Source organism: Rhizophagus irregularis, chromosome 9 (genome assembly GCF_026210795.1).
Source record: "Rhizophagus irregularis chromosome 9, complete sequence".
In the NCBI taxonomy this organism is placed as follows: Eukaryota; Fungi; Glomeromycota; class Glomeromycetes; order Glomerales; family Glomeraceae; genus Rhizophagus; species Rhizophagus irregularis.
In genome coordinates this window covers 4,500,129-4,520,911 of record NC_089437.1, presented here as the reverse complement: position 1 = coordinate 4,520,911, position 20,783 = coordinate 4,500,129, and the positions used below count along the sequence as shown (strand labels likewise).

Here is a 20,783-nt window from a genome sequence, read left to right as displayed (position 1 = left end):
CTTCTCAAAATCCCACTACTGTAGAAAATGAAGTAGGAGAAGGAACTTCTCGAACAACTACAGAAGAAACGAATAATCAGGCATTACGATCACAACAATTCACGTAACCTCACGCGACTTTTAAAGAGGAATATATCGATACTTTATTATTTATAAAATAAATGTTGCCGAAGCAACTGATACAAAAATAAAATTTGCGAATAGATCGCTTTACATGATATGAATAAAAAAAATCTAACTACCGGTAACGAAATCCGTTAAATTTGCTCTTTGAATATCTAATTTCATAAAATAATATAAGAACAACGCTCGATACAGCTATAATGCTATGTAAAGTGTCTTTCAAGAAATAAATGACCGGTGATTTTTTTCTCCTAAAAAACTGATAAATCTTCCCATTTCCCACTTTTTTATAATGTCAACTAGAGGGGAGGTGGAACTTTCTTCGCTTGTTGCTGTGGAAGACATCTTGCTTCCTAAATACAATGTCTCATAATGACTATTTTTTTGCTACTATACATACCTTATTTTTGCGTTATTTTTACGCAAAGTTGTTTGAACTTCCACAGACCACTATATGCTTTATATCTTGCTGAGAAAAGTTAAGGAGATAAGAGGCGTAATTAACATTATCGTATGATGTCAAGAGTTCTATGAAAGCACATGCAAATGGAATCTTCATACCTTTTCACATGTAGTTCTACCTTGCAAGACACAAACTTGGTTTTATGCCTAGAGATCTCGGAATTGCGAAGTCCTCAGCCTTTCATAACATATACTTTTGTCAGCACTATTTACTAATAGGGTAGGTTTGTGTTGCGTGTAGACCTCCTTTCACATTTTTCTCGAGGCATGTTCGATATATGCGAAAATTAATATGTCGCACAGACCTATTATATGATCCGCAGGTTTTTGTCGCACAGAGGAGTACTGCATGTGGCTCAGCAAAAAAATCTCTGGGTCGTGCGCATACTTAGATCAGCATAGCGGACATCCCTGTTTTATCACAAAACTGATGATCATTTGCCGATCATTTATTCAATTATATCACATAATATAAATACCGTTGCTAAAAAAATTTACATAATAATATATGCTCAATTTCACAAATAGCTTAAATTTAGTTTTAATTTATTGTATATTAAATTTCATTAGAAACTTTTTAGCTTTTATTATTATTTGGCATATATTTATTCATTTTACAAAATTATTCACTAAATATGTTACTAATAAAAAACCTGTAATATGGACCGGATCACTGTTTTATTTTTACTATTAATTTTATATAATATAAAGACTATTTGTGCAAATTCTTAAGTTTCGCACTCACATATTCATCTTCGCACTTCAATTTTTGTCTGATGATCGGCAATAATTAGTGAATTATCATATACAAATAATATATTTATGATATTATTAAAAATTGTGCTAATAATTACATAATTAAAGTCATATGATAATTTAGTGTTTTTACTTAGATTTCCATTATTTTTTTGCCACATTATTTGAAAAATATTTGTGATTTTGCAATAAGTTTTTAAAATCCGGAATTAGTGATCAGCAAATGATCGATAAGGTGATATGAGCATGTCCGCTATGCTACTTAGATCTGAAGGCTCTGAGCAAATATTTGATTATTGTTGTTATAGTACGTATATTCACGAAATTCTCAACATGGATATGTATTACTTATCCCCTGCCATTTACACAATAGTAAGTGCTTTATAGTATATCGTGAGTATAATATAGTATATTTTATTATTGAATCTTATTTTTCTTTCACTTGGTTTTTTTTTTTATTTTAAAAGATTTTAAAAAAATAAAATTTTTTAAATTTTAAAAAACTTCAGAACTATTACTATTACACTTGAAAAATAATATTGAGATTACAAATAAATTAAAAGAAAGTTTTTCTCATTTGGAAAATGCAATTTTTCCGAATTACTCAAATTTTCAAATCAGTCCATTATAGTATACATTGGGAAATTTTTTGGGGTGCAGAACTGCGGAGATCTGTAAAATTAGCAGATCTCCGCTTTTTTTTGTCATTTTTTGTGTATTTCTGTGAAGTTCTGCAAACTTTGCAACTTCGCAGATAATTGAATATTTTTATCTATAAAATCAGCAAAATTCTGCAATTTTGCAGAATTTCATTTAACAGAAAATTTTAAACATGCCAGTTTTGCGAAGTTCTGCGAAATAGCAGATCTTCGCTTTTTGTCCTTTTTTTTGCAAAACTCTGCGAAATTCTTTAACTCAAAATTGCAAGTTTATAATTGCGTTTAAACTTTAAGTAACTAACTAATTAAACTTTTCGATTTCAATTAGTAATTAAGCTTAATTAAGCTTTTCGATCATTTCCGTTGACAATTTATTTTCGCTAAAGTTTTTTAATAGTTTTTTTTTAATACTTTCATTAAAGTTTTTCAACAAATTTACAAATTTTATTTTTTAAACTTTCTGACTTTACTTTCGTTAAAGTTTTCCAGTAATTTTTAAAACATGTATTTATTTAACAAATAACGATTTACTTTGCCAAACCTTGGAACTATATGAACTTCTTGGTTAATTGAACCGATTGGTATTGTGTTGTATTCTTTGGTGTAATACAACTGCGGATACCCGTACAGTTCAGATTCCTCCATAATAATATCCACTGGTAAAAAAATGATTTATCCTACACATATCTTACACATATTGGGTACTCAAAATGTAGAAAATCATATACAAATAATACACATATCATACACATATCGGGTACTAATATATATATCATACATATATCAGGTGACTGACAGTATACTATATATATAAGTACCTGATATCGTGTATGATATGTGTATTATTTGTGTATGATTTTCTACATTTTGAGTACCCGATATATGTAAGATATGTGTAGGATATGTGTAGGATATGTGTAGGATAGACCATTTTTTTACCAGTGATCAAACAGGGCCCCTGAATGCCACTGTGGCGCATATATGAAACCTCGTCCTTGACAGTTATAATAAGTGTACATAAAAATTTTAATAAAGAGTGTACATATATTTTAAAATTTATTATTAAATGTACTACATAAATTTATATATAATTTTTGCGTTCTAATAGAGTACAGACAAAGTTGAATCAAAAGCAAATACAATGTACGACAAAAGTTTATTGATAAATCACATGTACACTAAAGGTTATAGAAGGAAAAAAAACTATTTTAAAACTATTCATCGTTAGAATTAGCATTATTTTTTCTCATCCGCATTATTTTTTCTGCTTCTTTAATGGATTGTTCGAAGTTCGCAGGACTTTCCAACAAAATGGAAATATGTCGCATATTGAAGATCTCCTAATTTTAGTGTTTTTCCTAACCAGTGAGAAGTACCATGATATTCTTCTAATACAGAACCCAAATGTGCAATGAAACGAAATGGATTAGACTCACATGTGAATTGTGTACGGTCTTTGCTTATAATCGGAATAAATTCACATGCTGAATCCGGCGAGATCATACAAGCGTGCATGAATTTTTCCTTCGTTTAAACCAGATAATAAATCTACACGAACATAGCTTGATCCACGTTTCTTAAATTTGTAAAAAAACCATAAATTTTGAAGAATAATAAAAAAATTTAGTAAAAATAATAAAAATTTAAAATAATTTACCTCAAATACTGCAATAATTTCAGCAATGACAATAGAATGACTATTTTCGCAATAATAATAAAAATCTCCTCTTTTGAATTTAGATGATTGTGGATTTATTTTTGTGGAATCAAAGACCTTTTTGCATGCAGTTTTCCATCGTGTAATTCGTCCTTTTGTTCTTGCTTGATGTTCAGTATTACTTAATCGGTCCTGACGAACGGCAGCCATAATATCCATTGTGCCTAGTTCAGTGACTACTGTGAGATTATTTTTATTGAGTGTAGCTTTATTTCCAACTTTTTTCTTTTCCTTTTGAGTAAAGTAATCATATTTTTCTAAAGTATCAAATAATTTATTAAAACATTGAAAATAAAGAATAATAAAAAATTAAATTCAAATTACCTCGATAATATGACATTGCTTGCATTATTGCTAATGGACTCAATTCATGAGTTTTTCCAAATGCCTTATTTATCTTTTCAAAAAAATTATCCTCAAAATCCAGTTCCAAAGTTGATTGAGTATTTTCATTATCCATTTCATCTAAATCATTATTAGGAACGTCAAGATGTTCAGGAAATTTGGATCTATTCAATATGCGTTGTTGATGTCGTGTGAGCAATTTGCCAATATCACATTCATTATCCAATTCATCCTCTGATTCACCCTCAAGTTCATCAGTTTCACTTGTGTTCTCCATAGGTATATTATGATTATTTATTTTTTTAAGTGAATGTAAGGATTGTTGAATTAATTCTGAAAAAATTTCCTTATTTACTACTATGCCAAGACTGCAAAGTATAATTTTCATAGCATACGAAGTCTAAAATTTCAGTAACATACAATTAATAATAATAAATGATGGATAAATATAAGATAATAATGTAATATATACCTTTTCTATCATATTATCAATATCAAAAATTGATGGAAAATCCGTCAAATTTTTTGGCAATTTTTCTTTAACTGTGGATAATTTGATATTATAACCATCATTATTATCTGGTCTGATTAAATCACCTAAGATTATATATATAATTAATTTAATTATTTTTAAAATAACTAATAAGTTTTAGTTAAATTACTAACCTTTCATTTCAATCATAATATTTTTTAAAATTTTTTCATTCATTGATAAGAAATCTAGTACGGTAAAATCTTCAATAATCCGTCGTGCACAGCCAAATATATGCTCGTTAAGAAAGGCAGTAGAAATCATCCACGGACATAAAGGATAATTTGAATAAAAATTTGGCCATTGTTGAATTAATAATATCAAGGTTAATCCCAGATAGATAAAATCATCGCATGATTGCCAAGATATTCCAAATTTATTTCCATTACACGTGGCTTGATTTGCTTTTAAAAAATGTTGTACTCCTGCAAAAAAAATGCATGCGCCCCAAGCAAATCCTACACGATCTATATGGGCCATGCTATGTGATTTCCATGATTCGAACAAAATTCCACAAAAAAAATGGTAACAAGCGTCACCATACATTTCGTCATCATTATTTTTCACAGAATAATCTGTAAAGCCTATGAATAATAAATAAATTATTAATTGTATTTTTTAACTAAAATTACTTCACATTTTACTTGCCTTTTAAAACAGATGATGAAAAAAATCTCTCAGCTGATTCATCTGCCTGCTTATCTTTAGGATTAAGAATATTACTTGTTAAACCTGAATAAATTTCAGAATTTTCTTTTAAAATCCACAAATGTTCAGTAGACATAATGTAATATCCAATTGGACACACTCTTGTTCCACTATTATGCATATTTCGTCCTTAATAATCAAATAAAAATTTATTTATATAAAATCAAATATAATTACAGCATATATTTACAATATTTTACCCTTTTTCACACAATGATAAATATCCGTTCCACAAATAAATGGTAATGAATTATCCATCAAATGTAAGGCTATAGGATATTTCATTTTACTGAATATAGAAGTATTCTAATAAAAAAAAGTCCATTTTAATTATTGCTATTTAAAATCTTTTATTAAAGATCTTACCTTTTTAAGTGCAAGTTCACAAGTAAAAGTTGGATCTTCGCTATAAACTTCACCTAACCAATTCCGATCAAGAGTAGCACCATCAAAATATAAACCAATTGTTATAGCTCCTGCACGATTTAATTCTCTCATAATTAAATTGTTATCATGTGCGTATTAATTTCTGCTTTTTCCGTTTGGTCTGACGGATTGACAGCAATCACAATTGGCGGTATTCCAGGAATACAAGCTGAAAGAGCATAAACTGTAATATATGTTGCTTTTTTAAAATTGCTAATTTTATTATGAAGTTCCTCTATTGTCATTGTTGTTGGAATTATAGTATCTTCAATAGCAGCACATCCAATCCATTTTTGCCGCTGTTTACAAACTTCAATCAATTCTGCAACTTTTGTTTGATCTTTTGCACATATTGTAGGACCAGCATAATCATATGCTTTACGCCACATTGTAATAATATCTGGAAAACTTGATGTATTTATTCCATATATATTATAATAAATATCTGATTCATTTCTTTTATGCCGTAAAAATCGAATTGTTGGTCCAGCCAAATTTGCTGTGAGCCAACGTGTTGCTAAAGTGCTAATAGACATAAGCACAACTAAAAAATCAATAAAACTTTCATGATACTCTCCAATTCCTCTCATAGAAGTTACACCACGTTGCAATTTATCAATAACTTTTGTTACAGCTTGTGCCATTCCAACAAATATAGGTCGATTTTCTTCCAATGTTTTGTCAATTAAAAAGGTTATACATTGGCTAACCCAATTCTCAAGCCCATGGGTCTCAACTGCTTCAATAATACGTCCAAGTGCTGGATATTTGTTAACTATTACATAATAGGAATGATCTGATACTTCTTTTTCAACATATGTGCATAATTGTTGTAATTCTGTTGATTTTGTATGTCCAGGTCGATGTTTAAGTGAAGTAATTATTGTTTCATGCAGCTTTTTGATATCGTATTGAGCCCAACTATCTCCAAATTGAGAAATAATACTTGCAGGTATTGGTTGACCTTCTTTCAGGAGAAACAAACAATCAATTTGTGCAATAAGTTCTTGATAACGTCGATTCCTTTTTTGTACGGCATCCATTTGTGCTAAAATACCACATTTGGAACAATATTTGGATGTTGTATAACCTTCACATTCGTTGCTTTTGATATATCCATGTGCCTTAACATTTTTATCAAAAAGATTATCATCACGTAAAATTTTGTATTTATCTGTTGATGTTCCATATCGTGCTAATGCTGCAAATGATTTAGAATAAAAACCATGGCACACTAAAAATAGAGAATTTGGATAAGATTCTTTACTTTTATTCTTTGAACATTATTAAATAATTAAATAATTACCTTTTCCTGATGATTCTAAATGCATTCCTGTATTTAAAGTTTCTTTTCGTTTACTTTCAAAATTCAGGAAAGTGGTACGAAGTTTTTGGAAGGATTTGATTCAGTATTTATTATGTTATCTTTATGCATATTTGTTTCAAGATGCTGCCATAATCGATAGCCATCATTAATCCGATGTAAAGTAATAGGCGTTCCAGTATCACAATAATGACAATAAACTTGATTATTACTAAGTTTTTCTAATTTTGGATCTTTTAAGAATTCACCAAGTATCGGTATCTTTCGATTACTTTGAGTTTTAATTTGGGCTTTTGGTTTTATTGCCTGTTTAGCATTTATAAAGAGTGTAGAATTGTCTTTTTGTATCTTTCTCTCTGTGGAAGGACTATCATTTACTTTTACAGGAAAATTCAATTTTGTTTGTACATAAGCTTTACGTTTCACTGTTGCTGTTTTTTCTTCCATTTAAAACATTTAAAACAAAGAACGTTGAAAAAAAAAATTATAATTGCTAACCATAAAAATATTATATAACGTGTACATCATATGTACTACAAATCTATATTCAATTGTACATCATATACATCTGTTCTTTATGTCATGTACTACGAATTGATCTTAGATTAATATAAACCGTACAACAAAAAATTTTTGATAATCATATTAAGTGTACTTCGAACGTCAAGCCACAATACCATCAAAAAAGGCAAATTGTGTAACTGTACGATGAACACACAAAAAAATCTAGCCTGAGTGTACGACAAGGTCATTATATATGTATTCAGGGGCCCTGATCAAACCAACGAACCAGAGCAAGTTCATATGGCTCTTTGAAAGAACCTCGGAAGAATTTAAATAATAACAACACCTTATAAAGAAAATTGATTAATGACATACAACACTTTATCAATCTTAATCATTCACCTACTTTTCCATACCAAGCTCCCTCATCTGAATTGTATTGCTCTTGATCTTCCGCAGGAGTTACCGCTATACATGCCACCCAAATTATTTTGGACTGCCGTAATTATAAGTAAAATCCCAAATTCAATTATGGCATCCCAAATTATTTTGGCACTTTACATAGTAAATTATATATAAACCAAATGAATTATGGCATCCCAAATTATAATTATGGCATTCCAAAATAATTTGGGCAGCATGTATAGTTACCGCAATATTACCGAACCATTCTTTACCTTGGAATTCTCCTGTCGTTCTTAAAATATGTCTATTTTCCAGGTGTACTGAATCATAAATTTTAATGTAAAATTCGTCACTTTCGGACTCCTGCGAAGATGTGTCCAGAAAGGTATCTAAAGTTGAAATTAATTGCGATAACCCTTCAATGAAGTTTGAATGTGGTGGATTTTCAGATTTTTTCAACGATTTTATTTTTTGATCGATATTATCTAATGTTAGTTCCCAAAGTACTTTTCCAAATCCTTTGGCTTTACGATGAATAACTTTTTTAGCAGAAGATATCAATTCTTTGTGTTTTACCTATAAAAAATATTAGAATTTATAATTAAATGTATGTATATTTCAAAGAAATTGATTTCAGTCATGTCGGATTCAACTAACAGCGTTCACCAATTGTCTCATTACGTCTTTTCTGTTTGATAACTGATATGGGGTTTTGACATATGATTTGTGGAGGGTTTCGTACGTTTCCATTGACAATCCATTCAATGCACCATATTTTCTAATAGCAGGCACTGAAAACAATCAAAATAAATTAGGATAAAATCATATACTGTATGTTTACTAGCGTCCTACCTGCGTGATACCGCCAACTGTATAACTTCAGAAAATTGCAGTCAGTAGTGGACAATGGAGAGAAGATCTTTTTGAAATCAATGCACCAATCAATAATTGCTGACTATAATTGATAATCTTTAGTGTGTTGATGATTTTCAACGTGACTTTATGAACTTTGACTTACTTCAAAAATTTTCAGATTTTCTTCAGTGTACATTTCTTTCCTGCCCATTATGTATATACATGCCACCCAAATTATTTTGGACTGCCGTAATTATAAGTAAAATCCCAAATTCAATTATGGCATCCCAAATTATTTTGGCACTTTACATAGTAAATTATATATAAACCGAATGAATTATGGCATCCCAAATTATAATTATGGCATCCCAAAATAATTTGGGCAGCATGTATAATTATGTACATCTTACTAAACTTTGCGTAAAGTTTGCAAAGTTCTTTACGGGTTATTTCGTTCCCTTCAAAAATTTCATCTAAGGCAAAAAGGGCAATTTTCATTATGTTACGATAGTCTGACGCAGTAAGTACGTTTAAATGTCCTAATTTATATAAGAATTTAAGACCCGGAAAGCGAGGAATCTGACGAAGTCGATCATCAAATTTTTTTTGTAGTTCTGTTCCTCTGACTGCCTTCAAAATATCTTGTGTAAATTCCAATTGGTATTTGAAGAGTCCAAGATCGATATGGTGCATACGGTCAGGAACGCAGGCTTCGTATATATTTAAATTTCTGAAACAAATTATACGTGTGTAAAAATTTACATCTTTGAAATTCATTACAGAAATATAAAGATATTTACGGAAATTTCCAGAAGGAATTTTCAACAGAATGCACAGAATACTCCTTTCCTTGGCCATCGTTGATTACTTGCTTCATATTTTCATGAGTTCTATGAGGTACGTTCTCTAGTTTAAGACTCATATTGTTCAGATCACTTTGCAAAACTATGCAAGTATGGCATGGCATTTTGCACCGCGTTCCTTTATATGTCGCAGTTATATCATCAGCTTCAAGCATATCTGCGAGAAAAAAAGATATCCGTGCAGCGAAAGTAATCACTTGTCCATTAATTCCAAAATATAGCGCTTCAGATTTTTCTAATAAAGGTTGGAGCATAATTTTGAAGCATTTATGATACACATCGCGCTGTAAGCTTCGAAAACTTTCTGTTGTTTTGATTCCTGTATCTTGGACTTTAGGGAGAAATCCTAAAAGAATTTTAGCCTCCGGCAAATTTCGAACACGATTTGGAATGTTACTAAGAGTTAAAAAAACTGGATGGCCTGATGATTTCCCAAGTCCATCGAAAGTTGTTGCGTCTGAGTATAAGATGATGGACAATAGTCGATTTAATGATGGAAGGTTCTTTTCGGTTTCTAACCACCAGTTACCTTCGAAAGGTTCGCCAAATATTCTTGTTTCACCTCTATCATCCTGAGAATATAAACAACTAAATAAGCATAAATAATGTAATTTATCATTGCAGACGGAAATCAAATTATTATACAGACCTTCATTTTATTTTGGATTCCTTTATGGACGAAGTTATTGGCTACTTCCGGTCATTGCAGAAGAGCTTGAATAGCACGAAAAAGTGGGCGATAGTAGAGGGTAAAATTAATTTCATTATAGGTCATAACAACCTTTTCTTTAAAGTCTATCAAAGGTGAATTTATTTGATTAAGATAATCCTTGCCATTTTTCATTGAACTTGGCAATGGTGATTTGTCTAAATTACTATGTTTGTTGAAAAACTTTATTATTTTATCACCTATCTTATTAGAGATATTACCCTCTACTATCAACTCCAAAAAGTCGCGATATGCATCATTCGGCCATTTTACTACGCGCTATGGTGTGGGTTTTCCATTAACTACATCTATGGCATCATCTAATGACGCACCCTGAAGGTCTTCAGGATCAATGAATTCAGTATCTTCAAAGTTTACTAATTCTGATTCTGCTTCCGATTCTTCAAAATTTACTTCGACCCTCTCTTCTGACCATAACCTTTTTTGCAAATGATAACGTGATTCATCTGCAATATTTACTAAGTCTTCATCTTGAGATGAAAGTTCAAATTGCTTCATCTCATTATCATCATCCTGTGATGTAAGCTTTTCTTGCGAAGTAGTTGGGTTTGGCATAATAATTGACGTGCTCCAAAGTTCTGCATCATGTTCTGATCTTATCATTTCTCTTAATGGCTGCAACAAAGATCTTTGCTGTACTGGTAACTCATTTAGTTGGGAGGATCTCATTTTCTCATGATGTTTAGCATTGGCATGTTATTTTAAACCGCTGTAAGTTGAAAATTCTCTTTTACAAATTTGGCATTGATATCTAACCATTTTTATTTGAAGAACAATTTATGAGGATTTATTTGCGGTATAGTAAATATTTGGTTTTATTTGTTCTTTGCTAATTTTAAGCGAATTTTAGTGATTTTATTAATGATTATTTTAATTAATGCGAAATTATGAATTTTGTGAATTTGCGAATTTTAATGAAGAATTTGATATTTCTTTTGTTTGTGTGAATTCTCAATTTTTTTTTTTTTTTTTTTGATTTTTTTACATTTTTGGCGCAGGGGTTCAATCATTTTAATTTACAGATTTTTAATCATTCTATTTTTAAATTTTAATCATTTTAATTTGCAGATTTCTTAATTATTTTATTTAATTTTAATCATTTTAATTTGCAGATTTTTAACTATTTCTATTTTTAAATTTTAATCATTTTAATTTACAGATTTTTAATTATTTCTATTTTTAAATTTTAATTATTTTAATTTACAGATTTTAATCATTTTAATTAATATTTTTACTGATAATTAAATTATTTAATTTATAGATTTTGGATTTTTTTATCGATTTCGGTAATCAATTTTTTATTTAAATTGTTTCGTAAATTTCAAGTATATTTTTTTCTATACAATTTTCTAAATTAGTTGTTAATAATGTCAACGAAAAATACTAAGAAAAAAACTGGAAAAAATGCAAAGAAAAAAATGAAAGTTTCCCATAATAGTCCAGAAAAAAAAGATGAAGCTTCTCAAAAAACTGGAAATATATTATCTCAAATTTTATCAGGTACAGTCCGTCAAGAAATTGTATTTCTTACATTAATTTAATATTATAATTAATCTTCGCTTGTTCAATCGACACCAACAGCTGATGATGTATCATCACAAGATACAGGAAATGTTGATGATAATGCTTCAGCTTTAACATCTTATACTGAAACTTGTACTGGCCCTGATTACGATAATATTTTAACTTCAACACCCCATACCGAAGGACCGTTTGTGTTGGTTATTCCAGATGAAATTCTCAAGTCTTCAATATCCAATAATCCTACAAAAAGTATCAAAAGTGGCAAGCTAAAAAAAAATTGGGGTAGATCATTAACACCCATTATTGGTAATAATTCAACAAGAAATCTTGAAAATTCTCCAACTAAACCCAATGATGATTCAAACTGAAGAACTTTCACACCTATCAGAGCACCCACACCTATCAGAGCTTCTACACTTATCACACCTATGCAAATTGATGACGAATATTGTAACTTCGAAGAACGTGACGAACGTTACCTTACAATCGAGAAATTCAACTATACTATAAAATTATTAGACAAAAAAATCACTTCAATATATCGATTGTGCTGACGTATTAGTGAGCAACAACGATTAGATTCTCAAACGATGCAGAGACTTGTGGTGGTCGACGAGCTTTCAGATGAATTTTGGAACGTAAGTTACTTTAATATATTTAGCAACTTTATTTGATCTCAAGATATTTAAAAATAACTGATTGTCTTTACAGCGCGCATATAAAAAGGTGTCCAAAGAACTTATTCTGAAGATCCTATTTCCCTCAGATACAGAGTACCGTGAAGCTTTAGAGAAATACCTTGCTGAACATACCAGTCATTATATTGAAAATCTCGGAATAAATACGTGGATTTCCCTATTCGAATCAAAGTTATTACCAGAAGTACGTAAAATCATTAATAATAATCAATAATAATAATAATAATAATCCAAAATTATTTGATTATTAAGATAGAAAACAAATGCCGAAGCAAGCAAAATGATTTAGCGGCAAATATTCAAAATACTATGTTTTCTAACTTCGGTGAGCAGAAGTTAGAACGTGTAGATAGCAGTGCGTCCTCTAAAAAGATTGCCGAATGGAAAAAAAGTGCAAAAATGTGAGAAGCATATCGAGAACTTTTTAAAAATCAAGGTATTCTCACGAAAATAACCTCTTCTGTTTTCAAATCATACGAAAGCAGTGAGCTTCCTCCAGAACACTGGGTTTATGTACTCACCATCTGCGATATTGTCTTAAATCCCAGTAGCCCTGGGATTAAATGCAACGACAAGTTAGTTTTAAAGAGAGTTGATTTTCTTATGGTAATAATAATGTTCATCAGTACTTTGAAGTTAAAAATTTTAAAATATTTCGCAAATATTAATGTATAATCAATTATCAGCAATCGATCAAAAATAAAGTTACTGTAACTCCGCGCTTGTTGCAGGAGTTAGCGGCGAAAGAAGATTCAGAACAAAGTCCAGAGATTTCATCTATGATCGAAGAATTGAGCGATGCTGATGATGGTAATAGTAGTAGTTACGAAGAATTAGTAAGTCAAAGTTATTATCTGGTATATAATGATTTTTACACCGCGTTAATTTATTTTACTAATCTAAATCAAAAAAATTTACAGCTCAAGAGTTTAGATTCGAAATTCTCTTAACATTCGTCAAATTTTTTCATATTACATTAATTTTCAGAATTTGGAAATTTGTATTTGAAATTCTTCAATTTTTTTGAATATATTTTATTAAATAAATTACATATTAAATAAATTACTATATATAAAATTGTTTGTAATAATTGTGATGATCAGTGAAATTAAATATATTTGAATTATTTCGAATATTTATTTTTTAAAAATCTTCGCAGAATTTCGTTATTTGTTTTTTTATAATCTTCGCAGAATTTCATTATTTATTTTTTAAAAATTTTCGCAGAATTTTGTTTCTTGAAATTCTGCGCAGTTTTTGATAAATTTTTTTTTCCAAAGACTGCCGACAGGGTCGCAGATCTGCGCAAAAATGTTACCTGCAGATCTGCGCAGATCTGCACCCCAAAAAATTTTCCGATGTAATCAATAGTTAATTTTTACCATAAAATTTCCTAGAAACGGATAAATAAATACATATAAAATTTGCTACCCAGATTAGGGTTTGGAACCAGTTCTATTTTCGAAAACTGAATTTAAAACGGGCATAACTGGTAAGGATGGACCCACAAATAATTTTCAAAATCTGCAATATTGCGGATTTTGGAGCTGAATTGTGGTTAGTAACCTGCAATTCCGCAATTCTGATTGGCTGATAATTAAATTTTTTTCTAATAATAATTTAATAAAAAACACACTGATTTTATAAATATAAATTTAATCAAAAAAAATTTTTTAATAAATTTATTTATTATTTATTAGAAATAATAAACCATAATTTCTGAAATGGCGCAACTGCGCCAAAAACTAAATCAAACACAAACAACAATGATGAACTTAATAATACAAATCAAAGTTCTGGGCTGGAATCTACAAAAAAAAAGTGAAAAAACATTAATAACGTTCTTACATAAAAAAACATAAAAAACCCCACTTCCCTTCTAGAAACACCTACCAGTCTCTATTTCCAAGTTCTAGGCCAGAATCTACAAAAAAAAAGAAGTAAAAAACGTTAATAAACATTCTTACATAAAAAAATAAAAAAATCCTGCTCAAGCGTGATACCATTTGTATCAAAATTTTCCCAGAGAACGTATTTATGTCCTTCTTTCTCAAATTACCTGGATGTGTGCCAAACAACGTCTGTGTATGCTTCAAAAGACTCTACCCTCGCTCAGAAGCCCAAGTTCTACTTAAATTATATGGGTTTTGCTTTCACGTAATATACTATGGAGCCTGGTATGCCTCCATAACTTTGGTCGCTATATATTTTACTTCATCCTTACTTAATTTTGCAATAGATGTTGCTGTGATTGTTTTAATTTGATGGATGTACAATGCCCGTTGACTTTTATCATCACTGATACGGAAGAATAGGTCATAAACCTTTCTAGCCCTGTCTGCTTTTTTCTGAAGAGTATACCTGGTGACCTCTTTTAGAAGTTGATCTTTGACCTCATCGTAAAGCTTCTTTAAGGCTTCATATTCTTTGTTAGTTTGTCTAAAGTGAGCGAGGCATTTTTCTAATTCCTTACCAAAAGAATAATAGCTACTTATTAGGCCATGATGTGCGGTTTCATTCATCTCTTCAGCCTTAGTAATTTATAGAAAAGATCAAAAAAAATTTGGTTACCCTCGTTCTCATATGCAGATTCTCTATAAAGCTCTTCCCTTTTCTTAATATCAGAAATTCGAGTAGTGTTAGAAGATAATTCACGGATAAGCTTTTTCAAGATGTTAGAATCTTTTGGGCGACACTCTGCTATATATTTCTTGGATTTCTTGCTGAAAGGAGAATTTGTAGCTTCATTAGTCTACTTTTTATTGCTATTATTGTCAAGCTGAATTTCTACTTCCTTCTCATTCACACCCAATCCCTGCTCCTCTTCTTGAATTATAGGAGAATTTAATTGAAGTTGAGAGTTCATCCTACTAGCAATCGATAGAGAACTTGATTATGACGATATAGAAAAATTTCGTTCAGTAAGTACAGACTTCAGGAATGTGATGCAATCTGCGACAGGACAATAGTTTTGACGTGTTAATAGGAAAGTTTTTTTGATATACTCTTTATGAAAAATATGCCTACAGGACAACACAGTAAATGCTTCAAAGTCTGGCGAAAGTACATTCTTATCACATTCCGGACATTTTGCAAGTTCCGTAAATTCTTTATTCTTGACGATGTCGTCCCCTAGCTTTTTAAATATGTTGTAAGTGAAGTTTTGAATGTTAGAAAGAGACATACTGAATTTTCTGGCTTCTAGTCTCTAGGACCTATAAATAGGCAAAATATTGAGTACGGAGTACAAGGTAGAAAAAAAGCATATTAATATATTGCTTGAAACTCTGCAGGAGCAAGTGAGGTATTGGTTCTGGATCTACATGTACAAATTTACATGGCGAGATATTACGTGGTGATCTATTGTGTCCAATCCCCCTTGCAAATTGATAAAGATGACTTCAGGATTAGCAAATGATCTCTAAGATCCCACATACACATCCCAAATCCCATACGCAAATAATGATTGCCAAAAAAATATCTATATTCAAATGTTATTTTATTAATATAATACTAGCATGTCTGGAGATATTACATGTAAAAATTATATGCAAATCAACTTTTAGAAAAAAATAATATGTGATTTATACCCAGCAAGATATTGTACTTAGTACATGAAAGAAGATTCTATGCTAATTATAGCAGATTATATAAATTACATACTTAGAAAAGTCAACAACATCTACCCTATCCTTTAACAGACCTAAAATCACTTCCATAGCTTTCTTCACACTCGACAAAGTCTTCTCCATTTATACTATAATCTTGAAAATCTTGCTTAAACGTCTTGCCATCTACTTTTTCATTTTCGATTATGTCAAACTCGTCCTCATATTCTTCAAGGTTGTCATTTTCTGATTAATGGGATGTAGAATATTGGTTATTTTAATGTTAAAATTGATTAGAAACGTATATTTTTTTTGATACCTTTCATAAAATCATCATCATATTCTTCTCCTATAGCATTTGATAGAATTCTTGAAGATTCATTAAGGATCCAGTCATAGTCATAATTATGCTGTTGATATAAAACAGCTGCTATGTTTGAGTGTTCTTCCAGAAATCTGGCCGCAACCAAGGCTTCTCTATTAAATATGAAAAATTAAAGATTAAGGTAAAAAAGGTAAAAAAGATAAAAATAAAATAAAATAAAAAGACAATTTACTTTGTTGGAGACTCTGCACAAGACAGATCGTATTTTGCTTTGAACATATCTGGCCATTCTTCAGCCTTATATTGCTCGTAGAGAAGAGACATTGCATATTGGATATCTTCAATGACTGAAGTACCTGGAATAGAAAGAACCTCCTCTTGAGCTTTCGCATATGCCTCAGCATTATTAATAAGTGCCTGACGAAGTACCTATATTATTAAAGGGCATAAAATAAAGTTTAATACTATTAAATATGCGATTTCTTAGTAACGGTATAAAACTGCTTATCTCATCTTCTTCGCTCCAAGTCACCTTTCTTTTTTGTTTCTTTTTTTTGCTAGACATATCTTTAATAATTCATTAATATTTTTTATTTATTTAATAACATATTTTATAGTCTATTACCTTTTCAGGAACGCAAAAAGATTACAGTCATTACACAGCCATTACACATTTATGCTCACATTAATGTATAAATCACGTGACTGTCTTTATCAATGATGGATGATCAGCATCACCATTTTTTTAATCAATATACAGTATTTTATTTCAATCTTTAATGTGTTATATCAAAAAAAGCTTATTTACATACCATGTTGAGAGCGCAACAACAATTCATACCTGGTCCATTACCAAAACCTATCCAATTGAGAAGGAATATGACAATTCTTTTTTATAATATGTATTGTCATCCAGTTTTTCCTGTAAATCATCCTGATTTTGGTAGAATTGATAGTACGTGAAGTACTATTTGAAAAATGAAGTGTACGTTTTTATTAATGTAAATTTTTTAAAGCATGATGTAGACAGGGACTATGAAATCGTCTTCAAAGACTGGGCTGGAGACTGAATGTTCAGTATTCAGTAGATTCAAGGAATATTGCCGCTGCAACTGCTTTACACCAAGTATAGTTTCTACAAGTACATCTAACATTATATTAAATACCATTCGGTGTGCAAAGAATGCACGTAATGATAGCTATATACGGATGTAGCCTTTATTAATTTTTAAAGTAGTATGCTCTCATTTTCAAAAAGATTATTAAAAACTTAGTTTAACAAAATTTTTGTTTTGTTAAAGTGCGACCAATTGAAAATGTATAATCACACATTGATTTGAATAAAAAATTATGGCAATGCAATAAACATGTTTTTCATCTTCACATATAGTAATTGTAGCATGAGAATTTATTATTAAAACTTTTGCACCTCTTATTTATTAACTATATGTACATGTGACATACTGTATATTTTCAATACATTGCAGTTTGATCGAAACTTCTAGATGCTTGATCAATGAACTTTTTAATTTTTTCGTATCCTTTCTGGAATGACAATTTCTGGTTTTTTGTCATACCATACTTCAAGAAGAAAGATTCCATTATCTTAACATATGCATTTTTTTTGCCAATCACGATTAATAATATTTTCGAGTTTTTTAATAACTTTATATCAGCTAGTGCTATAAAGCCAATATTGAGCTCCTTGCACCTCTAATGCAATTTGATATTTTGGAAGAAGGCATCAAGCTCTAGAAAAGAGGACAATATTCAATCATAGGTTCTTTATTAAGAATTTTCTTAGCTATCTGGATGCATCTAATCTGAAATTTACAATTTTTCTTAGATTCTCTTTCTGCCTGGTCCTGCTCTAATTTTAAAATTCTAGCATTAAGTTCAGCAAAGCTCTGTCTCAATGCTTAGCTTTCTCATCAGTTTTCTTAGCCTCAAACTCAGTGATCAATACTTTAAGCTCAGATGACATGATTATTAATATTATTATGTAGCCTGTGATATATAATGTCTATGCTAATATACACGATTATTCTTTTTTAAGGTATTCTTGAACCCTAGCCTTCTTATTTTTAGGCTCTTTCTCAGCATACACCCTATCCTTCAATAATCGCAATAATAACCTATTAACCTCCATCATCTGCTTAACACTTTTGCATAATTCAGCTTCATTTTTTCCCTTAGTGATAGCCTTGGTGAGACTAATGTTATATTCGATTTCACTCATATATGAAATACTCTCTGAGGTATAAAGGAAAAAGTATCAGTCTGTGACTGTAGTAATGATTCAATACAGATAGTCATAGTCTTCTGAATGCATCATCTGCCTTTTATTTTCTTTTATTAGTTTGGTAGGCACTTTCACATTGTATAACATTCTGCAGAAAAAAGCTCGTTGATAGAACTCAAGCTGAAAGATAATACTACACCAAGACCATGCTACCCTATCTGAGTGAAGCCAATAATTTGATATTGTTTTTCTTTCGTTATGACAATTAATTCTTTAATGTATTTAATAGCATAATTGACATAACCTTCACTTTTTTCACCAATGACTTCTAATTGCGAATTCAAGAAAATTTCTTTTTAGTAAGTTTTTTGACTATGCGAATACATGCATGAAGAATGATTAAAATATACTTACAGCAAACAGCTTCATTGCTATCGGCAACCATTCCCATGATATTTATTCTAATATGCATATCATTAATACAATAATGAAGAGCTTCATCTTCATCCTCAATATTATGGGTTTCTAAAGGCAAACCCATATGGAATGTATACAACTAAAGCTCCAAACGGTTTAGTTCAGTTCCATTTTTTAGTTCTTTTCTGATTGGTCAGAATCCGTTTTGCGCAATAACTCGCCATCCAGTGATCGTAGAAACCCGATCTATAGCTCGTTGGAATCGTCTCGTCGAGACGGTTCGAATGGTACCAAAATCATCTTTCTAGCATTGATAGATGGTGAGTTAATTTTGCCAATTTTTCAGAAAATAACTCGCCATCTATCAATGCTAGAAAGATGATGTTGGTACCATTCGAACCGTCTCGACGAGACGATTCCAACGAGCTATAAATCGGATTTCTACGATCACTGGATGGCGAGTTATTGCACAAAACGGATTCTGCCCAATCAAAAAAGAACCGAAAAATGGAACTGAACTAAACCGTTCAGAGCTTTATACACAACAAAGAAATGTCATACAAATACTTACTTGGTGTAAATTGTGGAATGGCCACTATTCAATCATCTTCAATGTTATATTTCACCAGCACCTCTTTCAAACTGCAATATGAGTAGAATGCATGCTTCTTCTTTTCCTTACACTTCTTGGTGAAGTCCACGAGAGCTGTTGCAGGTCCTCCCTTTATACCATAATCTTAAAAGTCTTGTTTGGCCGTCTTGAAAAAGATATGGCCGTTAACCTTCTTCTTACGAATTATTTCTAAATCATCCTAAGTCTTGCCCCTGCAAATACTAAATAAGAGCTTCAGTGTCATATTTTTTTATCTCGTCTGCTAGCGTAAGAGTCTCATTTCAGTTACTATAGTGGAAGTGAAGGTGAAAGCTGGTGTGTTTATTTCAGTGGCACTTTTATAGGGTTATTACCTCAGGTAAAGAATGTGTTACGTTCAGAGTAAGGGAAAAAGTATTTTCTGAAGGCTAATTTTTATATTTTTATGTCGCACAGGCACTGCGTAGTTATACATATCATTTATCGAGTATTCATCAAGAACAGTATAACAATGTTTTATTTGAACGAAGCAAAAGATATAATTGCCAGAAACTGGCTTATAATACATATAAATTGCGAATATCGCACTACACTAGAAATCTGCAACTTGACCTGATAAATCGGGTGACCCGACGGGTTGACCTAAAATATTCAGGTCAGGTCATCAAATTCATGACCTGACATGGGTCGAGTTAATACTGGTCGGTACCTGACCCAATCTGTTGACTCGTTGTCTGACATATTTGGGTTAAATAAATTAAATAACGCCAAAACTTATAATGATTCCAGCGTTTTTACATGTACAATTAAAAAAATGCTGAAACTATCAGTTTCAGCATTTTTACATGTAAAATCAAAAAGAAAAATGCCAGAACTAATAATTATTCTGGCATTTTTACATGTAAAATCAAAAAAATGCTAAAACTATCTGTTTTGACGTTTTTACATGTAAAATCAAAAAAAAATAC

At 30.6% G+C, this 20,783-nt stretch overlaps 7 protein-coding genes across 7 annotated transcripts; 2 read left to right on the top strand and 5 right to left on the bottom strand.

Annotated features, from left to right (window-relative positions):
- Positions 1-3,477: 3,477 nt before the first annotated feature.
- OCT59_030041 (uncharacterized protein) lies at positions 3,478-7,059 on the bottom strand (the record flags this gene model as incomplete). Its single annotated transcript, XM_066146391.1, has 10 exons — positions 3,478-3,576; positions 3,658-3,974; positions 4,042-4,462; positions 4,535-4,659; positions 4,729-5,178; positions 5,318-5,431; positions 5,503-5,608; positions 5,669-5,795; positions 5,855-6,962; positions 7,035-7,059. 10 exons carry the CDS (start codon positions 7,057-7,059, stop codon positions 3,478-3,480), a joined length of 2,892 nt encoding a protein of 963 aa, XP_065995040.1.
- Positions 7,060-7,097: 38 nt separating this feature from the next.
- On the bottom strand, positions 7,098-7,499 carry OCT59_030040 (uncharacterized protein; the record flags this gene model as incomplete). Its single annotated transcript, XM_066146390.1, has 1 exon — positions 7,098-7,499. The coding sequence occupies one exon, from the start codon at positions 7,497-7,499 to the stop codon at positions 7,098-7,100; it is 402 nt and encodes a 133-aa protein (XP_065995039.1).
- Positions 7,500-10,667: 3,168 nt separating this feature from the next.
- On the bottom strand, positions 10,668-11,078 carry OCT59_030039 (uncharacterized protein; the record flags this gene model as incomplete). The annotated part of the gene is made up of 1 exon (XM_066146389.1): positions 10,668-11,078. The coding sequence occupies one exon, from the start codon at positions 11,076-11,078 to the stop codon at positions 10,668-10,670; it is 411 nt and encodes a 136-aa protein (XP_065995038.1).
- Positions 11,079-11,776: 698 nt separating this feature from the next.
- On the top strand, positions 11,777-12,301 carry OCT59_030038 (uncharacterized protein; the record flags this gene model as incomplete). Its single annotated transcript, XM_066146388.1, has 2 exons — positions 11,777-11,909; positions 11,991-12,301. The coding sequence occupies 2 exons, from the start codon at positions 11,777-11,779 to the stop codon at positions 12,299-12,301; spliced, it is 444 nt and encodes a 147-aa protein (XP_065995037.1).
- A 222-nt stretch (positions 12,302-12,523) lies between these two features.
- On the top strand, positions 12,524-13,581 carry OCT59_030037 (uncharacterized protein; the record flags this gene model as incomplete). The annotated part of the gene is made up of 6 exons (XM_066146387.1): positions 12,524-12,571; positions 12,645-12,815; positions 12,884-12,986; positions 13,068-13,237; positions 13,318-13,467; positions 13,552-13,581. The coding sequence occupies 6 exons, from the start codon at positions 12,524-12,526 to the stop codon at positions 13,579-13,581; spliced, it is 672 nt and encodes a 223-aa protein (XP_065995036.1).
- A 1,215-nt stretch (positions 13,582-14,796) lies between these two features.
- OCT59_030036 (uncharacterized protein) lies at positions 14,797-15,153 on the bottom strand (the record flags this gene model as incomplete). Its single annotated transcript, XM_025331369.2, has 1 exon — positions 14,797-15,153. The coding sequence occupies one exon, from the start codon at positions 15,151-15,153 to the stop codon at positions 14,797-14,799; it is 357 nt and encodes a 118-aa protein (XP_025188948.2).
- Positions 15,154-16,318: 1,165 nt separating this feature from the next.
- OCT59_030035 (uncharacterized protein) lies at positions 16,319-17,129 on the bottom strand (the record flags this gene model as incomplete). Its single annotated transcript, XM_066146386.1, has 4 exons — positions 16,319-16,485; positions 16,559-16,716; positions 16,797-16,993; positions 17,097-17,129. The coding sequence occupies 4 exons, from the start codon at positions 17,127-17,129 to the stop codon at positions 16,319-16,321; spliced, it is 555 nt and encodes a 184-aa protein (XP_065995035.1).
- Positions 17,130-20,783: the final 3,654 nt, after the last annotated feature.